This window comes from Salvelinus alpinus, chromosome 1, assembly GCF_045679555.1.
Source record: "Salvelinus alpinus chromosome 1, SLU_Salpinus.1, whole genome shotgun sequence".
Taxonomy (NCBI): domain Eukaryota; kingdom Metazoa; phylum Chordata; class Actinopteri; order Salmoniformes; family Salmonidae; genus Salvelinus; species Salvelinus alpinus.
Window position 1 is genome coordinate 11,564,120 of NC_092086.1, and position 25,946 is coordinate 11,590,065.

At 41.9% G+C, this 25,946-nt stretch overlaps 1 protein-coding gene across 3 annotated transcripts in view; it reads left to right on the top strand.

The window, feature by feature from the left end:
- Positions 1 to 25,946, top strand: part of LOC139581409 (NACHT, LRR and PYD domains-containing protein 12-like) — a 234,075-nt gene that overhangs the window by 204,038 nt on the left and 4,091 nt on the right. For 2 of the 3 annotated variants that reach the window (XM_071412172.1, XM_071411566.1), the window contains 9 exons: positions 347 to 2,144; positions 2,429 to 2,602; positions 5,556 to 5,729; positions 8,215 to 8,388; positions 19,458 to 19,631; positions 23,121 to 23,294; positions 23,681 to 23,854; positions 24,451 to 24,497; positions 24,961 to 25,606. In XM_071412172.1, coding sequence (XP_071268273.1) covers positions 347 to 2,144; positions 2,429 to 2,602; positions 5,556 to 5,729; positions 8,215 to 8,388; positions 19,458 to 19,631; positions 23,121 to 23,294; positions 23,681 to 23,854; positions 24,451 to 24,497; positions 24,961 to 25,606 — 3,535 coding nt within the window. The remainder of the gene's footprint in view (positions 1 to 346; positions 2,145 to 2,428; positions 2,603 to 5,555; positions 5,730 to 8,214; positions 8,389 to 19,457; positions 19,632 to 23,120; positions 23,295 to 23,680; positions 23,855 to 24,450; positions 24,498 to 24,960; positions 25,607 to 25,946) is intronic. The other variant, XM_071412903.1, reaches the window with a different exon arrangement.

Below are 25,946 nucleotides of genomic sequence, written 5' to 3' on the forward strand. Positions count from 1 at the left end.
AGTGACCTCATCAAGTAGCAGCAGGGATGTGTTGTGGTGATTAATTTAGAGAGAGAGAGAGAGAGAGAGAGAGAGAGAGAGAGAGAGAGAGAGAGAGAGAGAGAGAGAGAGAGAGAGAGAGAGAGAGAGAGAGAGAGAGAGAGAGAGAGAGAGAGAGAGAGGGAACACTAATGATACCACCAATAATACCAACAATTTTATAATCAGTCACACCAGTCTGTAATGCATTATGAAAACATTTACACATTTATACTCTCAGTTAAGAGAAGAAATTATTATATTTAAAAGTCCTACAATACTGTAGGCATTAAAACATTAGTATTAATATATTCTGTGTTATTTCTAGATTCAGATGAGCTTGCTGTGATTTGCCAACGTAAACTCAAATCTAATCTAAAGAAGAAGTTTCAATGTGTATTTGAGGGGATCGCTAAACAAGGAAACCCAACACTTCTCAATAACATCTACACAGAGCTTTACATCACAGAGGGTGGAACAGGAGAGGTCAATAATGAACATGAGCTGAGACAGATTGAGACAACAACCAGGAAACAAGCAAGACCAGAGACTGCAATCAAATGTAACGACATCTTCAAACCCTTAACTGGACAAGACAAACGTATAAGAATGGTGCTGACAAAGGGAGTCGCTGGCATTGGAAAAACAGTCTCTGTGCAGAAGTTCATTCTGGACTGGGCTGAAGGAAAAGCAAATCAGGATGTCCAATTTGTATTTTCATTCCCTTTCCGGGAGCTGAATTTGATGAAAGATGATAAATACACTTTGATTGACCTTCTCAATCACTTCTCAATGGAAACCAAACAATCAGGAATCTCCAACTTCGACAAGTACAAAGTTCTGTTCATCTTTGATGGTCTGGATGAGTGCCGACTGCCCCTAGACTTCCAGAAGAACAAGATCTGTTGGGACGTCACAGAGTCAACCTCAGTGGATGTTCTGCTGACAAATCTCATCAAGGGAAATCTGCTTCCCTCTGCTCTCCTCTGGATAACTACCCGACCTGCAGCAGCCAATACGATACATTCAGTGTGTGTTGACCAGGTGACAGAGGTACGAGGCTTCAATGACCCACAGAAGGAGGAGTACTTCAGGAAGAGATTCAGTGATGAGGACCTGGCCAGCAGAATCATCTCACACATAAAGACATCAAGGAGCCTCCACATCATGTGCCACATTCCAGTCTTCTGTTGGATTTCTGCAACAGTCCTTGAACACATGCTGAAACATAAGAGAGAAGAGATGCCCAAGACTCTGACTGAGATGTACACACACCTTGTGGTGTTTCATACCAAACAGAAGAATGAAAAGTATCTTGGGAAAGAAGAGACAGGTCCACACTGGAATAAAGAGAGCATTCTGTCACTGGGAAAACTGGCTTTTCAACAGCTTGTGAAGGGCAATCTGATTTTCTATGAAGAAGACCTGAAGGAGGCTGGCATTGATGTCAATGAAGCCTCAGTGTACTCAGGATTGTGCACACCGCTCTTTAAAGAGGAATGTGGGCTGTACCAGGACAAGGTGTACTGCTTTGTTCATCTGAGCATTCAGGAGTTTCTGGCTGCTGTATATGTGTTCCTCTCATTCATCAACAACAATGAGAATCTAATGGATGATCCTCAATCAATGTTCAGGAACTTTTTTGTGAGGATCAAACAAAGGCTTGAAGTTACTTTCTACAAGAGTGCTGTGGATAAAGCCTTACAAAGTGAGACAGGAAACCTGGACCTGTTCCTCCGCTTCCTTCTGGGCCTCTCACTGGAGTCCAATCAGAAGCACTTACGAGGTCTACTGACAAAGACAAGAAGCAGCTCACAGAGCCATGAAAAAACAGTCAAGTACATCAAGAAGAAGATCAGGGAGAATCCCTCTCCAGAGAGGAGCATCAATCTGTTCCACTGTCTGAATGAACTGAATGACCATTCTCTAGTGGAGGAGATCCAAAGCTTCCTGAGATCAGGAAGTCTCTCAGAAGACGAACTGTCACCTGCACAGTGGTCAGCTCTGGTCTTTGTGTTGCTGACTTCAGAAAAGGAGCTGGATGTGTTTGACCTGAAGAAATACTCCAGATCAGAGGAAGGTCTTCTGAGGCTGCTGCCAGTGGTCAAAGCCTCCAGAGCTGTTCTGTGAGTAAATAAAATGACATATAAGAACTAATCATCAGGAAGAAATATTCAGTTTAGAGAAAAATATGCATAATAATATGTGTATAATATTATATTGAAAAACATATTGAAAAAATGCATTGATGTTTACTTTAGTATAACATTTTGACCATTCAATTCTAGGAGACGGAAGATGAATCTATATGTTGTTTGAGAGAATAAACCAAATGCATCTGCCATTGTCCTTCTACACTACTCATTAAATTAACAGTGTGTTTGTGAAGTCATGATGATCTCTTTGTCAGGCTGTCAGGCTGTGGAGTCACAGAGGAAGGCTGTGCTTCTCTAGTCTCAGCTCTGGAGTCAAACCCCTCACACCTGAGAGAGCTGGACCTGAGTAACAATGACCTGAAGAATTCAGGAGTGGAGCTGCTCTCTGCTGGACTGGGGAATCCTCACTGTAAACTGGAGACTCTGAGGTCAGTATTCCTGTAGTTGGTCAACAAGTGATAACTGTTCACCAGATCTACATGTGTTTACCAGACACACATAGTCCACACCATATGTGTTTGGACAGTGAAGCTTACAGTTTTACATTTGGTGCTATGCTCCAACATTTTGGATATGAGATATAATGTTTCATATTAGGTGACAGTACAGAATGTCACCTTTTATTTGAGGGAATTCATACATATATTTTACCGTTTAGATATGAATAGTGAATAATGATGAATAACAAAGTTATAGAGGCACAAATATCAGTATAAATGCTAATCTCCCCTGTTATTGGTAATGGTGAGAGGTTAGTATGTTTTGTTGTAGCCTCTGTTATTGGTAATGGTGAGAGGTTAGTATGTTTTGTTGTGGGCTCTGTTATTGGTGATGGTGAGATGTTAGCATGTTTTGTTGTAGCCTCTGTTATTGGTAATGGTGAGAGGTTAGTATGTTTTGTTGTAGCCTCTGTTATTGGTAATGGTGAGAGGTTAGTATGTTTTGTTGTAGCCTCTGTTATTGGTGATGGTGAGATGTTAGCATGTTTTGTTGTAGCCTCTGTTATTGGTAATGGTGAGAGGTTAGTATGTTTTGTTGTAGTCTCTGTTATTGGTAATGGTGAGAGGTTAGCATGTTTTGTTGTAGTCTCTGTTATTGGTAATGGTGAGATGTTAGCATGTTTTGTTGTAGTCTCTGTTATTGGTAATGGTGAGAGGTTAGCATGTTTTGTTGTAGTCTCTGTTATTGGTAATGGTGAGATGTTAGCATGTTTTGTTGTAGTCTCTGTTATTGGTAATGGTGAGAGATTAGCATGTTTTGTTGTAGTCTCTGTTATTGGTAATGGTGAGGGGTTAGCATGTTTTGTTGTAGTCTCTGTTATTGGTAATGGTGAGAGGTTAGCATGTTTTGTTGTAGCCTCTGTTATTGGTAATGGTGAGAGGTTAGCATGTTTTGTTGTAGCCTCTGTTATTGGTAATGGTGAGAGGTTAGTATGTTTTGTTGTAGCCTCTGTTATTGGTAATGGTGAGAGGTTAGCATGTTTTGTTGTAGCCTCTGTTATTGGTAATGGTGAGAGGTTAGCATGTTTTGTTGTAGTCTCTGTTATTGGTAATGGTGAGAGGTTAGCATGTTTTGTTGTAGTCTCTGTTAGTGGTAATGCTGAGAGGTTAGCATGTTTTGTTGTAGTCTCTGTTATTGGTAATGGTGAGAGGTTGGCATGTTTTGTTGTAGCCTCTGTTATTGGTAATGGAGAGAGGTTAGCATGTTTTGTTGTAGTCTCTGTTATTGGTATTGGTGAGAGGTTAGTATGTTTTGTTGTAGTCTCTGTTAGTGGTAATGCTGAGAGGTTAGCATGTTTTGTTGTAGTCTCTGTTATTGGTATTGGTGAGAGGTTAGTATGTTTTGTTGTAGTCTCTGTTAGTGGTAATGCTGAGAGGTTAGCATGTTTTGTTGTAGTCTCTGTTAGTGGTAATGCTGAGAGGTTAGCATGTTTTGTTGTAGTCTCTGTTATTGGTAATGGTGAGAGGTTGGCATGTTTTGTTGTAGCCTCTGTTATTGGTAATGGAGAGAGGTTAGCATGCTTTGTTGTAGTCTCTGTTATTGGTAATGGTGAGAGATTAGCATGTTTTGTTGTAGTCTCTGTTATTGGTAATGGTGAGGGGTTAGCATGTTTTGTTGTAGTCTGTGTTATTGGTAATGGTGAGAGGTTAGTATGTTTTGTTGTAGCCTCTGTTATTGGTATTGGTGAGATGTTAGCATGTTTTGTTGTATCCTCTGTTATTGGTAATGGTGAGAGGTTAGTATGTTTTGTTGTATCCTCTGTTATTGGTAATGGTGAGAGGTTAGTATGTTTTGTTGTAGCCTCTGTTATTGGTAATGGTGAGAGGTTAGCATGTTTTGTTGTAGCCTCTGTTATTGGTAATGGTGAGAGGTTAGCATGTTTTGTTGTAGTCTCTGTTATTGGTAATGGTGAGAGGTTAGCATGTTTTGTTGTAGTCTCTGTTAGTGGTAATGCTGAGAGGTTAGCATGTTTTGTTGTAGTCTCTGTTATTGGTAATGGTGAGAGGTTGGCATGTTTTGTTGTAGCCTCTGTTATTGGTAATGGAGAGAGGTTAGCATGTTTTGTTGTAGTCTCTGTTATTGGTAATGGTGAGAGGTTAGTATGTTTTGTTGTAGTCTCTGTTATTGGTAATGGTGAGAGGTTAGCATGTTTTGTTGTAGCCTCTGTTATTGGTAATGGTGAGAGGTTAGCATGTTTTGTTGTAGTCTCTGTTATTGGTAATGGTGAGAGGTTAGCATGTTTTGTTGTAGTCTCTGTTATTGGTAATGGTGAGAGGTTAGCATGTTTTGTTGTAGCCTATGTAACTTTCTCGCTCATTATTATTCATGATTCATTCATGATTTGTATTAATCAAGTCATCATCAGGATTAATTAAGTAGTGTTTAGAAACATGGTATCTACTCACTTATAAAGAAAATTACTCCAGTCATCATCCACCATTGAGTTTCTATTGGGCAAAACACAACCCAAAACAAACTGCAAATGTGTCAATGTCACCTCATATAAAACATTTGATCTGAAATCCAAAATGTTGGAATATAGAGCCACATTTAAAATGTTAGCTTCACTGTCAAAATAGATATGGTGTGGACTGTATACTCAATACAATCTAAATCTGATCCCTCACTGTCTGTCTTTTGACTGATACTCCTTTTTAAACTGGTCTGGTCAGTCTACTCAGATATTCGTACAATACATTTTTCTCTCTACAAGCAACACTTTGATAATTTGTCATTTCTAATAATGAAACATCCATTTATGAATAGATATGGCAGGTTTCAGGACGCTGATGTATCTGAAAATGTTAAAACGTTATACTGCCACTATTTTCACCACCAAAGAATAGCAGTGTGATTTTAATATGATTTGACTCTTTGCAGGCTGTCAGGCTGTCTAGTCACAGAGGAAGGCTGTGCTTCTCTGGTCTCAGCTCTGAAGTCAAACCCCTCACACCTGAGAGAGCTGGACCTGAGTAACAATGACCTGAAGGATTCAGGAGTGAAGCTGCTCTCTGCTGGACTGGGGAATCCCCACTGTAAACTGGAGACTCTGAGGTCAGTATTCCTGTAGTTGGTCAACAAGTGATAACTGTTCACCAGATCCACATGTGTTTACCAGACACACACAGTCCACACCATATGTGTTTGGACAGTGAAGCTTACAGTTTTAAATATGGTGTTATGCTCCAGCATTTTGGATTTGAGATAGAATGTTTCATATTAGGTGACAGTACAGAATGTCTCCTTCTATTTGAGGGAATTCATACATACATTTTACCTTTTAGATATGAATAGTGAATAATGATGAATAACAAAGATATAGAGGCACAAATATCAGTATAAATGCTAATCTCCCCTGTTATTGGTAATGGTGAGAGGTTAGCATGTTTTGTTTTAGTCTCTGTTATTGGTAATGGTGAGAAGTTAGCATGTTTTGTTGTAGCCTCTGTTATTGGTAATGGTGAGAGTTTAGCATGTTTTGTTGTAGCCTCTGTTATTGGTAAAGGTGAGAGGTTAGCATGTTTTGTTGTAGTCTCTGTTATTGGTAATGGTGAGAGGTTAGTATGTTTTGTTGTAGCCTCTGTTGTTGGTAATGGTGAGAGGTTAGCATGTTTTGTTGTATCCTCTGTTATTGGTAATGTTGAGAGGTTAACATGTTTTGTTGTAGCCTCTGTTATTGGTAATGGTGAGAGGTTAGTATGTTTTGTTGTATCCTCTGTTATTAGTAATGGTGAGAGGTTAGCATGTTTTGTTGTAGTCTCTGTTATTGGTAACGGTGAGAGGTTAGCATGTTTTGTTGTAGCCTCTGTTATTGGTAATGGTGAGAGATTAGCATGTTTTGTTGTAGCCTCTGTTATTGGTAATGGTGAGAGGTTAGCATGTTTTGTTGTATCCTCTGTTATTGGTAATGGTGAGAGGTTAGCATGTTTTGTTGTAGCCCCTGTTATTGGTAATGGTGAAAGGTTAGTATGTTTTGTTGTAGCCTCTGTTATTGGTAATGGTGAGAGGTTAGTATGGTTTGTTGTAGCCTCTGTTATTGGTAATGGTGAGAGGTTAGCATGTTTTGTTGTAGCCTCTGTTATTGGTAATGGTGATGTTAGCATGTTTTGTTGTAGCCTCTGTTATTGGTATTGGTGAGAGGTTAGCATGTTTTGTTGTAGCCTCTGTTATTGGTAATGGTGAGAGGTTAGCATGTTTTGTTGTAGCCTCTGTTATTGGTAATGGTGAGAGGTTAGCATGTTTTGTTGTAGCCTCTGTTATTGGTAATGGTGAGATGTTAGCATGTTTTGTTGTAGTCTCTGTTATTGGTAATGGTGAGAGGTTAACATGTTTTGTTATAGCCTCTGTTATTGGTAATGGTGAGATGTTAGCATGTTTTGTTGTAGCCTCTGTTATTGGTAATGGTGAGAGGTTAGCATGTTTTGTTGTAGCCTCTGTTATTGGTCATAGTGAGAGGTTAGTATGTTTTGTTGTAGTCTCTGTTATTGGTAATGGTGAGAGGTTAGCATGTTTTGTTGTAGTCTCTGTTATTGGTAATGGTGAGAGGTTAGCATGTTTTGTTGTAGCCTCTGTTATTGGTAATGGAGAGAGGTTAGTATGTTTTGTTGTAGCCTCTGTTATTGGTAATGGTGAGAGGTTAGCATGTTTTGTTGTATCCTCTGTTATTGGTAATGGTGAGAGGTTAGCATGTTTTGTTGTAGTCTCTGTTATTGGTAATGGTGAGAGGTTAGCATGTTTTGTTGTAGCCTCTGTTATTGGTAATGGTGAGAGGTTAGCATGTTTTGTTGTAGCCTATGTAACTTTCTCACTCATTATTATTCATGATTCATTCATAATTTATCTTAATCATGGCATCATCAGGATTAATTTAGTAGTGTTTAGAAACATGGTATCTACTCACTTATAAAGAAAATTACTCCAGTCATCATCCACCATTGAGTTTCTATTGGGCAAAACACAACCCAAAACAAACTGCAAATGTGTCAATGTCACCTCATATAAAACATTTGATCTGAAATCCAAAATGTTGGAGTATAGAGACACATTTAAAATGTTAGCTTCACTGTCAAAATAGATATGATGTGGACTGTATACTCAATACAATCTAAATCTGATACCTCACTGTCTGTCTTTTGACTGATACTGCTTTTTAAACTGGTCTGGTCAGTCTACTCAAATATTTGTACTATACATTTTTCTCTCTCCAAGCAACACTTTGATAATTTGTCATTTCAAATAATGAAACATCCATTTATGAATAGATATGGCAGGTTTCAGGACGCTGATGTATCTGAATATGTTAAAATATATACTGCCACTATTTTCACCACCAAAGAATAGCAGTGTGATTTTAATATGATTTGACTCTTTGCAGGCTGTCAGGCTGTCTAGTCACAGAGGAAGGCTGTGCTTCTCTGGTCTCAGCTCTGAGGTCAAACCCAACACATTATTTGTGCACAGGTTACAGTGTAAGCAGGGAAAGCTCAGCGTAACATTTTAATACAACCTGTCTGTCATTGTATTTCTTCTGTGTTGACAGACTCACTGGCTGTAAACTCACAGACACATCCTGTAAAGTGTTGGCCTCAGTTCTCAGTTCAAACCCCTCACACCTGAGAGAGCTGGATCTGAGTAACAATGACCTGAAGGATTCAGGAGTGAAGCTGCTCTCTGCTGGACTGGGGAATCCCCACTGTAAACTGGAGACTCTGAGGTCAGTATTCCTGTAGTTGGTCAACAAGTGATAACTGTTCACCAGATCCACATGTGTTTACCAGACACATAGTCCACACCATATGTGTTTGGATAGTGAAGCTTACAGTTTTAAATGTGGCGCTATGCTCCAGCATTTTGGATTTGAGATATAATGTTTCATACTAGGCGACAGTATAGAATGTCACGTTTTATTTAAAGGTATTCATACATATATATTTTACAGTTTAGAAATGAAATCACTTTATGTATCTTGTTCTCCCATTTGAATAAGTCTTTATTTTTGGACAAATTCACTTATATTGTATTAAAGTAGTCATAAGTTTAGTATTTGGTCCCATATTCCATTTGCCTGCAGTGATTACATCAAGCTTGTGATTCTACTAACTTGTTGAATTCATTTGCAGTTTGTCTTGGTTGTGTTTTGGATGATGTTTTTCCTAATAGGAACTGAATGGTGAATAATGTCCTGTCATTTTGGAGTCACTTCACTTGTATTGTCAGTTAGAATAGAAGATGTTTCTGAACACTTCTACATTCATGTGAATGCTACCATGATTATCACTAATCAGGAATGAATTGTGAATGATGATGAATGAGAAAGTTACAGAGGAACAAAGATCATAAACCCTCTGTTATTGGTAATGGTGAGAGGTTAGCATGTTTTGTTGTAGCCTCTGTTATTGGTAATGGTGAGAGGTTAGCATGTTTTGTTGTAGCCTCTGTTATTGGTAATGGTGAGAGGTTAGCATGTTTTGTTGTAGCCTCTGTTATTGGTAATGGTGAGAGGTTAGCATGTTTTGTTGTAGTCTCTGTTATTGGTAATGGTGAGAGGTTAGCATGTTTTGTTGTAGTCTCTGTTATTGGTAATGGTGAGAGGTTAGCATGTTTGTCGTAGCCTCTGTTATTGGTAATAGTGAGAGGTTAGCATGTGTTGTTGTAGTCTCTGTTATTGGTAATGGTGAGAGGTTAGTATGTTTTGTTGTTGTCTCTGTTATTGGTAATGGTGAGACGTTAGCATGTTTTGTTGTAGCCTCTGTTATTGGTTATGGTGAGAGGTTAGCATGTTTTGTTGTAGCCTCTGTTATTGGTAATGGTGAGAGGTTAGCATGTTTTATTGTAGCCTCTGTTATTGGTAATGGTGAGAGGTTAGTATGTTTTGTTCTAGCCTCTGTTATTGGTTATGGTGAGAGGTTAGCATGTTTTGTTGTAGCCTCTGTTATTGGTAATGGTGAGAGGTTAGCATGTTTTGTTGTAGCCTCTGTTATTGGTAATGGAGAGAGGTTAGCATGTTTTGTTGTAGCCTCTGTTATTGGTAATGGTGAGAGGTTAGTATGTTTTGTTGTGGTCTCTGTTATTGGTAATGGTGAGAGGTTAGCATGTTTTGTTGTAGCCTCTGTTATTGGTAATGGTGAGAGGTTAGTATGTTTTGTTGTGGTCTCTGTTATTGGTAATGGTGAGAGGTTAGTATGTTTTGTTGTGGTCTCTGTTATTGGTAATGGTGAGAGGTTAGTATGTTTTGTTGTGGTCTCTGTTATTGGTAATGGTGAGAGGTTAGCATGTTTTGTTGTAGCCTCTGTTATTGGTAATGGTGTGGAAATACGACCATGTATTGTGGAAATACGGTTTAGTAAACGTTGTTCAACTGGATCATAGTCGTTGTGTCATTTTAAGTTAACATTGGTAGCAGAAGATGGCTAATAACTACAATGTGCCACCTCGCTTCCACGAGAAGATGTTGTATGAAAGTTGGGAAAATAACCTTGGAATCTGGACACTGGTTACTAATCTGGACACTGGTTACTAATCTGGACGTGAAAAAGCACTTGGGTGGTATTATCGCTGGAAGGAAGAGCGAGAGATACAGCACTGGAAATATCCCTGGAGGATTTCAACAAGGATGACGGTATGGGTCTTTGATCACAGCACTGGATTCTGTGTTTCTTAAAGAAGAGAAAGACCGTGCCTACGAGGCATATTCACACTCTGACAGTGTTACTTGAGACATTTCGGTTGCAATGACGGACAACATAATTGATTTCGAACAGAGGTACAATAGGATTTGCAAGTACGACATGGTTCTCCTGGATGCAGTGTTAGCTTTCAAGTTGCTAGATACTGCCTGTCTGGATGGTAGAGACATGGTTCTCCTGGATGCAGTGTTAGCTTTCAAGTTGCTAGATACTGCCTGTCTGGATGGTAGAGACATGGTTCTCCTGGATGCAGTGTTAGCTTTCAAGTTGCTAGATACTGCCTGTCTGGATGGTAGAGACATGGTTCTCCCGGATGCAGTGTTAGTTTTCAAGTTGCTAGATACTGTCTGTCTGGATGGTAGAGACATGGTTCTCCTGGATGCAGTGTTAGCTTTCAAGTTGCTAGATACTGCCTGTCTGGATGGTAGGGAGCAATAGTTGGCTTTGACTGTGCTGACTTTTGCGTCAATGAAGTCGGCAATAAAAATAATTTTGGTTGAAAAGATGTCTGTCGCGCCAATGCAAGTGAGTGACGCAGCACATTACACTGAGCAGCAGAGAAAAGGCTCCAACAAGTCACGTTCTCAAGACAACCAGAAGAGGGCGCCATTGCCCGGCACAAATCCACTGGACAGGTATGGAAGGAGATCAACGTGCTATTTGTCAAAGCACCACTGGGTTAAAGACTGTCCTCATAAAAATGATCACGTTAAACTAACAGAGGAAAATATAAACACAGATTGAGCAACATTACATCAAACGAATCTGCTTCTGATACTGAGATCTTTATAGGTGAATCCTTAGGATCTGCTGTGATTGATACTGAGATCTTTATAGTTGAATCCTTAGGATCTGCTGTGATTGATACTGAGATCTTTAAAGTTGAATCCTTAGGATCTTCTGTGATTGATACTGTATGTAAAACACAGTGTGTGGTGAAAAATGTATTGATAGCTGTGTCAGTGAAGTAAATATGAAATAAGTACAAATTATGATTGACACACCAAACAACAGAGCTTTCATATTTGTAGATGGGAGAACCGTCCATTCTACCAAAAGAGTCAAGATACCAGCAAAAATTCAGACTAAGTGTCACATTGAAACAGAGGTGGTCCCTACAGATATCCCCTTACTATTAAGCAAAGCTTCCCTCAAGAAGGCAGGGGCTGTACTAGACATAAAACATGACAAGACAGTGATGTTTAAACAACCAGTGACCCTTGAACTTACCACCTCAGGGCCACTATTGTGTAAACATTTTAGACAAAGACATTACACGTGTGAAAATGAGATTCTAACGGACACAGAGCACATGGAGATTCTGACAGCACAGAGAACATGAACACAAAGGAAAAACACAAAGTATTGTTAACTTCACAAACAGTTTGGACATGCTAGAGTTGACAGAAATGACTCAGCAGTTCTGGGAATAATGATGAGAGTGTTTCCATTCTACAGCAGATAGTTAACAGTTGTGAGACATTCCAGAAATACAGCAAACCAGCGGTTTGTCACTGGCTTCCATGTACAATGAAACAGTGGCTGTATATCTACATGAGCCTGGACCAAGTGTGTGGTATCTTCACATCATCCACCACTTACATTTACATTTACATTTAAGTCATTTAGCAGACGCTCTTATCCAGAGCGACTTACAAATTGGTGCATTCACCTTATGACATCCAGTGGAACAGCCACTTTTCAATAGTGCATCTAAATCTTTTAAAGGGGGGGGGGGGTCAGAAGGATTACTTTATCCTATCCTAGGTATTCCTTAAAGAGGTGGGGTTTCAGGTGTCTCCGGAAGGTGGTGATTGACTCCGCTGTCCTGGCGTCGTGAGGGAGTTTGTTCCACCATTGGGGGGCCAGAGCAGCGAACAGTTTTGACTGGGCTGAGCGGGAACTGTACTTCCTCAGTGGTAGGGAGGCGAGCAGGCCAGAGGTGGATGAACGCAGTGCCCTTGTTTGGGTGTAGGGCCTGATCAGAGCCTGAAGGTACTGAGGTGCCGTTCCCCTCACAGCTCCGTAGGCAAGCACCATGGTCTTGTAGCGGATGCGAGCTTCAACTGGAAGCCAGTGGAGAGAGCGGAGGAGCGGGGTGACGTGAGAGAACTTGGGAAGGTTGAACACCAGACGGGCAGCGGCGTTCTGGATGAGTTGTAGGGGTTTAATGGCACAGGCAGGGAGCCCAGCCAACAGCGAGTTGCAGTAATCCAGACGGGAGATGACAAGTGCCTGGATTAGGACCTGCGCCGCTTCCTGTGTGAGGCAGGGTCGTACTCTGCGGATGTTGTAGAGCATGAACCTACAGGAACGGGCCACCGCCTTGATGTTAGTTGAGAACGACAGGGTGTTGTCCAGGATCACGCCAAGGTTCTTAGCGCTCTGGGAGGAGGACACAATGGAGTTGTCAACCGTGATGGCGAGATCATGGAACGGGCAGTCCTTCCCCGGGAGGAAGAGCAGCTCCGTCTTGCCGAGGTTCAGCTTGAGGTGGTGATCCGTCATCCACACTGATATGTCTGCCAGACATGCAGAGATGCGATTCGCCACCTGGTCATCAGAAGGGGGAAAGGAGAAGATTAATTGTGTGTCGTCTGCATAGCAATGATAGGAGAGACCATGTGAGGTTATGACAGAGCCAAGTGACTTGGTGTATAGCGAGAATAGGAGAGGGCCTAGAACAGAGCCCTGGGGGACACCAGTGGTGAGAGCACGTGGTGAGGAGACAGATTCTCGCCACGCCACCTGGTAGGAGCGACCTGTCAGGTAGGACGCAATCCAAGCGTGGGCCGCGCCGGAGATGCCCAACTCGGAGAGGGTGGAGAGGAGGATCTGATGGTTCACAGTATCGAAGGCAGCCGATAGGTATAGAAGGATGAGAGCAGAGGAGAGAGAGTTAGCTTTAGCAGTGCGGAGCGCCTCCGTGATACAGAGAAGAGCAGTCTCAGTTGAATGACTAGTCTTGAAACCTGACTGATTTGGATCAAGAAGGTCATTCTGAGAGAGATAGCAGGAGAGCTGGCCAAGGACGGCACGTTCAAGAGTTTTGGAGAGAAAAGAAAGAAGGGATACTGGTCTGTAGTTGTTGACATCGGAGGGATCGAGTGTAGGTTTTTTCAGAAGGGGTGCAACTCTCGCTCTCTTGAAGACGGAAGGGACGTAGCCAGCGGTCAGGGATGAGTTGATGAGCGAGGTGAGGTAAGGGAGAAGGTCTCCGGAAATGGTCTGGAGAAGAGAGGAGGGGATAGGGTCAAGCGGGCAGGTTGTTGGGCGGCCGGCCGTCACAAGACGCGAGATTTCATCTGGAGAGAGAGGGGAGAAAGAGGTCAGAGCACAGGGTAGGGCAGTGTGAGCAGAACCAGCGGTGTCGTTTGACTTAGCAAACGAGGATCGGATGTCGTCGACCTTCTTTTCAAAATGGTTGACGAAGTCATCTGCAGAGAGGGAGGAGGGGGGGGGAGGGGGAGGAGGATTCAGGAGGGAGGAGAAGGTGGCAAAGAGCTTCCTAGGGTTAGAGGCAGATGCTTGGAATTTAGAGTGGTAGAAAGTGGCTTTAGCAGCAGAGACAGAAGAGGAAAATGTAGAGAGGAGGGAGTGAAAGGATGCCAGGTCCGCAGGGAGGCGAGTTTTCCTCCATTTCCGCTCGGCTGCCCGGAGCCCTGTTCTGTGAGCTCGCAATGAGTCGTCGAGCCACGGAGCGGGAGGGGAGGACCGAGCCGGCCTGGAGGATAGGGGACATAGAGAGTCAAAGGATGCAGAAAGGGAGGAGAGGAGGGTTGAGGAGGCAGAATCAGGAGATAGGTTGGAGAAGGTTGGAGCAGAGGGAAGAGATGATAGGATGGAAGAGGAGAGAGTAGCGGGGGAGAGAGAGCGAAGGTTGGGACGGCGCGATACCATCCGAGTAGGGGCAGTGTGGGAAGTGTTGGATGAGAGCGAGAGGGAAAAGGATACAAGGTAGTGGTCGGAGACTTGGAGGGGAGTTGCAATGAGGTTAGTGGAAGAACAGCATCTAGTAAAGATGAGGTCAAGCGTATTGCCTGCCTTGTGAGTAGGGGGGGAAGGTGAGAGGGTGAGGTCAAAAGAGGAGAGGAGTGGAAAGAAGGAGGCAGAGAGGAATGAGTCAAAGGTAGACGTGGGGAGGTTAAAGTCGCCCAGAACTGTGAGAGGTGAGCCGTCCTCAGGAAAGGAGCTTATCAAGGCATCAAGCTCATTGATGAACTCTCCGAGGGAACCTGGAGGGCGATAAATGATAAGGATGTTAAGCTTGAAAGGGCTGGTAACTGTGACAGCATGGAATTCAAAGGAGGCGATAGACAGATGGGTAAGGGGAGAAAGAGAGAATGACCACTTGGGAGAGATGAGGATCCCGGTGCCACCACCCCGCTGACCAGAAGCTCTCGGGGTGTGCGAGAACACGTGGGCGGACGAAGAGAGAGCAGTAGGAGTAGCAGTGTTATCTGTGGTGATCCATGTTTCCGTCAGTGCCAAGAAGTCGAGGGACTGGAGGGAAGCATAGGCTGAGATGAACTCTGCCTTGTTGGCCGCAGATCGGCAGTTCCAGAGGCTACCGGAGACCTGGAACTCCACGTGGGTCGTGCGCGCTGGGACCACCAGGTTAGGGTGGCCGCGGCCACGCGGTGTGAAGCGTTTGTATGGTCTGTGCAGAGAGGAGAGAACAGGGATAGACAGACACATAGTTGACAGGCTACAGGAGAGGCTACGCTAATGCAAAGGAGATTGGAATGACAAGTGGACTACACGTCTCGAATGTTCAGAAAGTTAAGCTTACGTAGCAAAAATCTTATTGACTAAAATGATTAAAATGATACAGTACTGCTGAAGTAGGCTAGCTGGCAGTGGCTGCGTTGTTGACTTTGTTTGAAAGTGTAGCTGGCCAGGTAACTGGCTAGATAATTAGTCTAAACTACACAATTGTCTTAGAACAAGGACAGCAAAGACAACTATGTAGCTAGCTAACACTACACTAATCAAATCGTTCCGTTGTAATTTAATAGTTTCTACAGTGCTGCTATTCGGTAGGAGTTGGCTAGCTAGCAGTGTTAGCAGTGTTAGCAGTGTTGACTAGCAGTGTTGACTAGGTAGGAGAACGGCAGCGCAGCGGACGAAAATAGCTGGCTAGCTAACCGAAATTACTCTAGACTCCACAGTTATCTTAGATACAAAGACAGTAAAGACAACTATGTAGCTAGCTAACACTACACTAATCAAGTCGTTCCGTTGAGTGTAATAGTTACTACAGTGCTGCTATTCGGTGGCTAGCTGGCTAGCTAGCAGTGTTGATTACGTTACGTTGCGTTAAAAGAACGACAATAGCTGGCTAGCTAACCTAGAAAATCGCTCTAGACTACACAATTATCTTTGATACAAAGACGGCTATGTAGCTAGCTATGTAGCTAGCTACGATCAAACAAATCAAACCGTTGTACTGTAATGAAATTAAATTAAATGTGATACTACCTGTGGAGCGAAGCGGAATGCGACCGGGTTGTTGAATGCGGAAGTTCTATTCTACTTCACACGCTTCAGTGCTGGAAGCATTGTGAATACAAAGAAACACAGTGACATGGTCAAGCACTTCATTCATTCCTGGATACGTGTGCATGGCCCGCCCCAGAAATTATACAGTGACAATGGAGGAGAATTCAAAAATAATGAAATAAGAGAAATGGCAGAGAAATTCAACATGGAAGTAAAGACAACTGCTGCATACAGTCCGTGGAGCAATGGACTTGTGGAGAGACATAATCAAACACTCAGAGATTATGCTGAATGTGAGGCAAGAATGGATGTGACTGGAAAACAGCCCTAGATTGGGCTTTGATGGCAACTCAATGCACAATGTTCATAGTTACAGCCCATAGCAACTAGTGTTGGGGCAGAACCCTAATCTTCCCTCTGTACTGGTTGACAAGCCAGCAGCACTGGAAGGGACCAGTGTGAGTGCAATGGGGGTGGGACAGCACCTTTCAGCACTACATGCAGTGAGAAAAGCGTTCACTGAAGCAGAGTGTTCAGAGAGAATTCGCAGAGCTCTGAGGAAACAGCTTCGACCCACCGATGAGAAGTACGAGACTGGAAACAGAGTGTACTACAAACGAGTTGACTGTCAAGAGTGGAAAGGTACCGGGAGTGGTCATTGGCCAAGATGGTGTGGTGATATTTGTAAGGCACGGAGGAAACCATTTTTAAGGTGCATCACTCAAGATTGTGGAAAATAAATTAGCAACAAGATGGAGGGGCTGTTGCTGAGAATCAGCCTCCTACTGAAAATGAAAAAAGGACACAATAACAGACACAAGCCTACCAGATGTCACATCCAATGATATGGACACTGAAACTGACACAGGAAATGGAGCAGAGACCTTCAACCATGCCACAGGTAATACTGTTGAGGGTTCAAATGAGGAAAACATTCAACAACAGACACATGTGTTAAGACAGCATGGTTGTTCCAATCTGAAAACTGGACAAACTGTTAAATACACGGACAGAGAAAGTGGTATTCCACAGACAGCAACCATCATTGGACGAGCAGGAAAAACCAAAGGAAAACACCAGAACTGGTCCAACTTGCAGTACTCTGAACCAGCTACACTTTCTGGTACAACAGGGTCAGCTGACCTGTCACTTATCAGATTTCAACCAATGGAAAATGACGAAAAACAGAATGACATTCAAAATGATGATGCACTTGAAACAAAGGATGTGTCATTTGACTCTAAACTAGATGAGCTCAGTAATTGGAGGAAAAATTTAGTGTTTGAGGAAGTCAAAGACATTGGCCAAAAATGTGTCTCAACAAGGTGGGTGTGTCCCTTAAATAACTGGAATAGTGCCAAAAGCACATCTAGTGGCAAGAGGTTTAGAGGAGCTGTCTGCTAAACAACTCCCAAACGACTCATCTAGTGGCTAGAGGTTTAGAGGAGCTGGCTGCTAAACAACTCCCAAACGACTCATCTAGTGGCTAGAGGTTTAGAGGAGCTGTCTGCTAAACAACTCCCAAACGACTCATCTAGTGGCTAGAGGTTTAGAGGAGCTGGCTGCTAAACAACTCCCAAACGACTCATCTAGTGGCTAGAGGTTTAGAGGAGCTGTCTGCTAAACAACTCCCAAACGACTCATCTAGTGGCTAGAGGTTTAGAGGAGCTGGCTACTAAACAACTCCCAAACGACTCATCTAGTGGCTAGAGGTTTAGAGGAGCTGTCTGCTAAACAACTCCCAAACGACTCATCTAGTGGCTAGAGGTTTAGAGGAGCTGGCTGCTAAACAACTCCCAAACGACTCATCTAGTGGCTAGAGGTTTAGAGGAGCTGGCTGCTAAACAACTCCCAAACGACTCATCTAGTGGCTAGAGGTTTAGAGGAGCTGGCTGCTAAACAACTCCCAAACGACTCATCTAGTGGCTAGAGGTTTAGAGGAGCTGGCTGCTAAACAACTCCCAAAAGACTCATCTAGAGGTTTAGAGGAGCTGGCTGCTAAATAACTCCCAAACGACTCATCTAGTGGCTAGAGGTTTAGAGGAGCTGGCTGCTAAACAACTCCCAAAAGACTCATCTAGTGGCTAGAGGTTTAGAGGAGCTGGCTGCTAAACAACTCCCAAAAGACTCATCTAGTGGCTAGAGGTTTAGAGGAGCTGGCTGCTAAACAACTCCCAAAAGACTCATCTAGTGGCTAGAGGTTTAGAGGAGCTGGCTCCTAAACAACTCCCAAAAGCCTCATCTAGTGGCTAGAGGTTTAGAGGAGCTGGCTGCTAAACAACTCCCAAACGACTCATCTAGTGGCTAGAGGTTTAGAGGAGCTGGCTGCTAAACAACTCCGAAAAGACTCACTGACATGCGCCTCAGAGTCACTCGGATTGCTGCTGACAGTGATCTGCCAGAAACAATGAAAACTTAATTCCATAGACATGAAATCTGCATTTTTGCAGGGAACAGAGCATCAAGGGACATTCACATCTGACCTCCGCCTGAAGCTGAGTGAAGGAACACTGTGGAAACTAAAAAGGTGTGTGTCTGGCCTGGCAGGTGCATCACTCTACTGGTACAGCAAAGTCAAGGCAACAGTGCTGAGTACAGGTGGAAAAATGTCACAAGTGGATCCTGCAGTTTTCTATTGGCTTGACTGGAGTACTTGCCTGTCATGTTGATGACTTCATCTGGGGTGGCTCACAGACCTTTGCTACAACTGTGATTCCACACCTCAAAGCTGTTTTCCTGGTCGACCACAAAGGAGCAGCTTGCTGACTGTCTGACGTAAAAGGGAGCATCCGGTCTTGTGCTCCTAAAGACACTCAGTAATGGAAAGTGGCAGCTTGACTAATACAAATATAAACTGAGTCACACAACCCATTTGTAATGAGGAACTTAAATAATACTTGGGACATTTCATTATGTTGTTGTTTTATTTGTCTTTAAAGAAAAGTGGGAGATTGTTAAGTTCATGTTTTAAGTCTCCCTATATTTCTGTTACTACGGTGATATCACTCTGTTATTAGTACGTCTGGGAGTGTCACTGTTGATGGACCTGGCCTGAGTGTCATGGTAACCATGTATTGTGGTAATACGGTTTAGTAAACGTTGTTCAACTGGAACATAGTCGTTGTGTCATTTTGAGTGAACACTGTTTACTCAATACAATCTAAATCTGATACCTCACTGTCTGTCTTTTGACTGATACTGCTTTTTAAACTGGTCTGGTCAGTCTACTCAAATATTTGTACAATACATGTTTCTATCTACAAGCAATCATTTTATGATATGTAATTTCTAATAATGAGACATTCATTTATGAATAGATATGGCAGGTTTCAGGACACTGATGTATCTGAATATGTTAAAAAATATACTGCCACTAATTTCACTACCAAAGAATATCAGTGTGATTTTAATACGATGTGACTCTTTGCAGGCTGTCAGGCTGTCTAGTCACAGAGGAAGGCTGTGCTTCTCTGGTCTCAGCTCTGAGGTCAAACCCAACACATTATTAGTGTACGGGTAACAGTGTAAGCAGGGAAAGCTAAGCGTAACATTTTAATACAACCTGTCTGTCATTGTATTTCTTCTGTGTTGGCAGACTCACTGGCTGTAAACTCACAGACACATCCTGTAAAGTGTTGGCCTCAGTTTTCAGTTCAAACCCCTCACACCTGAGAGAGCTGGATCTGAGTAACAATGACCTGAAGGATTCAGGAGTGGAGCTGCTCTCTGCTGGACTGGGGAATCCCCTCTGTAAACTGGAGACTCTGAGGTCAGTATTCCTGTAGTTGGTCAACAAGTGATAACTGTTCACCAGATCCACATGTGTTTACCAGACACATAGTCCACACCATATGTGTTTGGAAAGTGAAGCTTACAGTTTTAAATGTGGCGCTATGCTCCAGCATTTTGGATTTCAGATTTAATGTTTCATACTAGGTGACAGTACAGAATGTCACCTTTTATTTAAAGGTATTCATACATATATATTTTACAGTTTATAAATGAAAGCACTTTATGTATGTAGTTCTCCCATTTGAAGAAGTCTTAAATATTTTGACAATTCACTTATATTGTATTAAAGTAGTCATAAGTTTAGTATTTGGTCCCATATTCCATGCCTGCAGTGATTACATCAAGCTTGTGATTCTACTAACTTGTTGAATACATTTGCAGTTTGTCTTGGTTGTGTTTTGGATGTTTTTCCTGATAGAAACTGAATGGTGAATAATGTCCTGTCATTTTGGAGTCACTTCACTTGTATTGTCAGTAAGAATAGAAGATGTTTCTGAACACTTCTACATTCATGTGGATGCTACCATGACCATGAATAATCAGGAATGAATCGTGAATAATGACGAATAACAAAGGCATAGAGTCACAAAAATCTGATAAAATGCAAACCACTCCTGTTACTGGTAATGGTGATAGGTTAGTATGTTTTGTTGTAGCCTCTGTTACTGGTAATGGTGATAGGTTAGTATGTTTTGTTGTAGCCTCTGTTATTGGTAATGGTGAGAGGTTAGCATGTTTTGTTGTAGCCTCTGTTATTGGTAATGGTGAGAGGTTAGTATGTTTTGTTGTAGCCTCTGTTATTGGTAATGGTGAGAGGTTAGCATGTTTTGTTGTAGTCTCTGTTATTGGTAATGGTGAGAGGTTAGCATGTTTTGTTGTAGCCTCAGTTATTGGTTATGGTGAGAGGTTAGCATGTTATTTTGTAGCCTCTGTTATTGGTAATGGTGAGAGGTTAGCATGTTTTGTTGTAGCCTCTGTTATTGGTAATGGTGAGAGGTTAGCATGTTTTGTTGTTGCCTCTGTTATTGGTAATGGTGAGAGGTTAGCATGTTTTGTTGTAGCCTCTGTTATTGGTAATGGTGAAGGTTAGCATGTTTTGTTGTAGCCTCTGTTATTGGTAATGGTGAGAGGTTAGCATGGTTTGTTGTGGTCTCTAACTTTCTCATTCATTATTATTCATGATTCATTCATGATTTTTCTCAATCATGGCTTCATCAGGATTAATTTAGTAGTGTTTAGAAACATGTTATCTACTCACTTAGACAGAAAATGACTCCAGTCATCATCCACCATTTTAATTTTGGGAAAAACACAACCCAAAACACACTGCAAATACAACCAACGAGTTTGAGTTGTGTTGTGTTCAAGGAATATCTGACCAAATACTCAACTAATGACTTTGTCATGCCCTGATCGTAGATTACTTTGTTTGTTTCTATTTTTGTTTGGTCAGGGTGTGATTTGGGTGGGCATTCTATGTTTGTATGTCTAGGTTTTTGTATTTCTATATTTCGGCCAGGTGTGGTTCTCAATCAGGGACAGCTGTCTATTGTTTTCTCTGATTGGGAATCATACTAAGGTAGCCTGTTTTTCCACTGTTAGTGGTGGGTAGTTGTAATTTCTGTTTAGTGTTTGTTTCACCTTGCAGGACTGTTTCGGGTTTTCCTTTTGTTATTTTTGTATTCAGTGTTCAGTTCCTTATAATAAAGATGAACACGTATCCCGCTGCATTTTGGTCTCTTCTTCCGATGAAAGCCGTTACAGACTTCTTTAATACACTGTAAGTTAATTGGTCAGAATACTTATGACTTCTTCAAATAGGGAGACTAGATACATAAAGTGCTTAAATTTTTATAAATGGTGAAACAGATGTATTTTAATTGTTTAAACCTTTATTTAACTAGGCAAGTCAGTTAAATAACAAATTCTTATTTTCAATGACGGCCTACCGGAGAACAGTGGGTTAACTGCCTTGTTCAGAGGCAGATCGACAGACTTGTACCTTGTCAGCTCTGGGATTTGATCTTGCAACATTCCGGTTACTAGTCCAACGCTCTAACCAATAGGCTACCCTGCTGCCCCATATTAAAATACCCTCAAATAAAAGGTGACATAATATACGGTTACCTCATGTGAAACATTTGATCTCAAATCTAAGATCCTGGAGTATAGAGACACAATTAAAATGTTAGCTTCACTGTCAACATAGATATGGTGTGGACTGTATACTCAATACAATTTAAATCTGATTACTCACTGTGTCTTTTGACTGATACTGCTTTTTAAACTGGTCTGGTCAGTCTACTCAAATATTTTTTAATATGCATCTTTCTATCTACAAGCAATACTTGGATCATTTGTCATTTCTACTAATGAAACATCCATTTATGAATAGATATGGCAGGTTTCAGGACACTGATGTATCCGAATATATTGAAAAAATATACTGCCACTATTTTCACCACCAAAGAATAGCAGTGTGATTTTAATATGATTTGACTCTTTGCAGGCTGTCAGGCTGTCTAGTCACAGAGGAAGGCTGTGCTTCTCTGGTCTCAGCTCTGAGGTCAAACCCCTCACACCTGAGAGAGCTGGACCTGAGTAACAATGACCTGAAGGATTCAGGAGTGAAGCTGCTCTCTGCTGGACTGGGGAATCCCCACTGTAAACTGGAGACTCTGAGGTCAGTATTCCTGTAGTTGGTCAACAAGTGATAACTGTTCACCAGATCCACATGTGTTTACCAGACACACATAGTCCACACCATATGTGTTTGGACAGTGAAGCTTACAGTTTTACATGTGGTGCTATGCTCCAGCATTTTGGATTTCAGATTTAATGTTTCATACTAGGTGACAGTACAGAATGTCACCTTTTATTTGAGTGTATTTTCATACCTAGCTGTGTTACTGTTAAGAAAGTAAAGCACTTTATGTATGTAGTTCTCCCATTTGAAAAAGTCGTAATTAATCGGACATATTCACTTATAGTGTATTAAAGTAGTAATAAGTTTAGTATTTGGTCCCATATTCCTCGCCTGCAGTGATTACATCAAGATTGTGATTCTACTAACTTGTTGAATTCATTTGCAGTTTGTCTTAATTGTGTTTTGGATGTTTTTCCTGATAGAAACTGAATGGTGAATAATGTCCTGTCATTTTGGAGTCACTTCACTTGTATTGTTAGTAAGAATAGAAGATGTTTCTGAACACTTCTACATTCATGTGGATGCTACCATGATTATGAATAATCAGGAATGAATCGTGAATAATGACGAATAACAAAGATATAGAGTCACAAAAATCTGATAAAATGCAAACCACTCCTGTTATTGGTAATGGAGAGAGGTTAGATATGGCAGGTTTCAGACACTGATATATCTGAACATTTTGAAAAAAATATACTGCCACTATTTTCACCACAAAAGAATAGCAGTGTGGTTTTAATATGATTTGACTCTTTGCAGGCTGTCAGGCTGTCTAGTCACAGAGGAAGGCTGTGCTTCTCTGGTCTCAGCTCTGGAGTCAAACCCCTCACACCTGAGAGAGCTGGATCTGAGTAACAATGACCTGAAGGATTCAGGAGTGAAGCTGCTCTCTGCTGGACTGGGGAATCCCCACTGTAAACTGGAGACTCTGAGGTCAGTATTCCTGTAGTTGGTCAACAAGTGATAACTGTTCACCAGATCCACATGTGTTTACCAGACACACATAGTCCACAACATATGTGTTTGGACAGTGAAGCTTACAGTTTTAAATGTGGCGCTATGCTCCAGCATTTTGGATTTGAGATATAATGTTTTATATTAGGTGACAGTACAGAATGTCACCTTTTATTTAAAGGTATTCATACATATATATTTTACCGTTTAGAAATGAAAGCACTTCATGTATCTAGTTCTCCCATTTGAAGAAGTCTTAATTATTTGGACTAATTCACTTATATCTGAATATGTTAAAAAAAGTATTCTCCCACTCCCAGCCAAATAATAGTAGTTTGGTTTTAATATGACTTGACTCTTTGCAGGCTGTCAGGCTGTCTAGTCACAGAGGAAGGCTGTGCTTCTCTGGTCTCAGCTCTGGAGTCAAACCCCTCACACCTCAGAGAGCTGGACCTGAGCTACAATCACCCAGGAGACTCAGGAGTCAGACTGCTCTCTGCTGGACTGGAGGATCCACACTGCAGACTGGAGAAACTCAAGTATGTAGAGGGTTTATGTCAATGTTCATATCAGACATGTTCGACTTATCAGGCTAGTTAAGACAAACATTCTTACCACCACTTGGACAAAGTTATGTGTTACTGTGTGTGTGTGTGTGTGTGTGTGTGTGTGTGTGTGTGTGTGTGTGTGTGTGTGTGTGTGTGTGTGTGTGTGTGTGTGTGTGTGTGTGTGTGTGTGTGTGTGTGTGTGTGTGTGTGTGTGTGTGTGTGTGTGTGTGTGTGTGTGTGTGTGTGTGTGTGTGTGTGTGTGTGTGTGTGTGTGTGTGTGTGTGTGTGTGTGTGTGTGTGTGTGTGTGTGTGTGTGTGTGTGTGTGTGTGTGTGAGTCCAGTGTGTGTGTGGGTCCAGTGACAATCTCTCAATGACATACAAACACTGGACACACACACACACACACTGGACACATGCACACACACGCTGTACACACAAACACACACACAGGACACACACATACAGACTGGATATACACACACCATTTGCTTGAAGTTAAATGCATTATATCCGTGTGTGTGTGTGTGTGTGTGTGAGTTCAGGTGTATCCCTCAATGACTGTCTGTTCTTCTGCTTACCGCTACAGTGTGGAACATGGTGGAGAGAACAGAATGAAACCTGGGCTTAGAAAATGTGAGTGTTGACTGCTGTGAAGAATATGACTAAGAATAAGTCTTAATTCAAGTTAAGTCAAAGTCAAAGACCACCATCATTACTTACTTGGTCATATTAAATATCAGCTGTAGTTCTACAGAAGCAGAAATCAGGGACACCAACGTTTACAAAGAGTTGCTTTGACAATGTGTGTGTGTGTGTGTGTGTGTGTGTGTGTGTGTGTGTGTGTGTGTGTGTGTGTGTGTGTGTGTGTGTGTGTGTGTGTGTGTGTGTGTGTGCGTGTGCGTGTGAATAATGGGAATAAGTGTGTTTTATATTAACATACAGTATAACATATGATCATTCAACAAGTCTCAAGTTACCTTAACTTCTCCTTTTGATACCTAGAAACATCTACATTAAATGAATTAGTGAAAAGTGAGTTAACATTCTAATGTGAATGATGATGATTTCTAATATTGTGTCTGGTTTCATCCATCAGATGTCTGTGATCTCACACTGGACCCAAACACAGTATTCAGACGCCTCTCTCTGTCTGAGGGGAACAAAAAGGTGACACATATGGGAAAGTACCATCCGTATCCTGATCACCCAGAGAGATTTGAGCACTGTGGAGAGGTGCTGTCTAGAGAGGGTCTGACTGGGCGCTGTTACTGGGAGGTAGAGTGGAGTGGGAGAGGAGAGAAAGAGTGGTATGGGAGAAGGGTTGATATAGGAGTGACATATAAAGGAATCAGCAGGAGAGAAGGGGGTGAGGACTGTTGGCTTGGATACAATGACAAGTCCTGGAGTCTGCGCTGCTCTGACAACAGTTACTCTGCCTGGCACAATAATAATTCCACTACCATAGACGTCCCCTCCTCCAGCTCCCACAGAGTAGGAGTGTTTCTGGACTGGCCAGCCGGCACTCTGTCCTTCTATAGAGCCTCCTCTGACACACTGACCCACCTGTACACATTCCACACCACATTCACTGAGCCCCTCTATCCAGGGTTTCATCTTTGGGGTTCTGGCGCCTCAGCGTCCCTTTGTCAGGTGAATCTGAGTAACAATGACCTGAAGCATTCAGGAGTGAAGCTGCTCTCTGCTGGACTGGGGAATCTCCACTGTAAACTGGAGACTCTGAGGTCAGTATTCCTGTAGTTGGTCAACAAGTGATAACTGTTCACCAGATCCACATGTGTTTACCAGACACACATAGTCCACACCATATGTGTTTGGACAGTTTTACATTTGGTGCTATGCTCCAGCATTTTGGATTTGAGAAATCATGTTTCATATCAGGCAACAGTACAGAATGTCACCTTTTATTTGAGGGTATTTTCATTCATATATATTTTACTGTTTAGATATGAAAGCACTTTATGTATGTAGTTCTCCCATTTGAAGAAGTCTAAATTATTTGGACAAATTCACTTATATTGTTTTAAAGTATTCATAAATGTAGTATTTGGTCCCATATTCCAT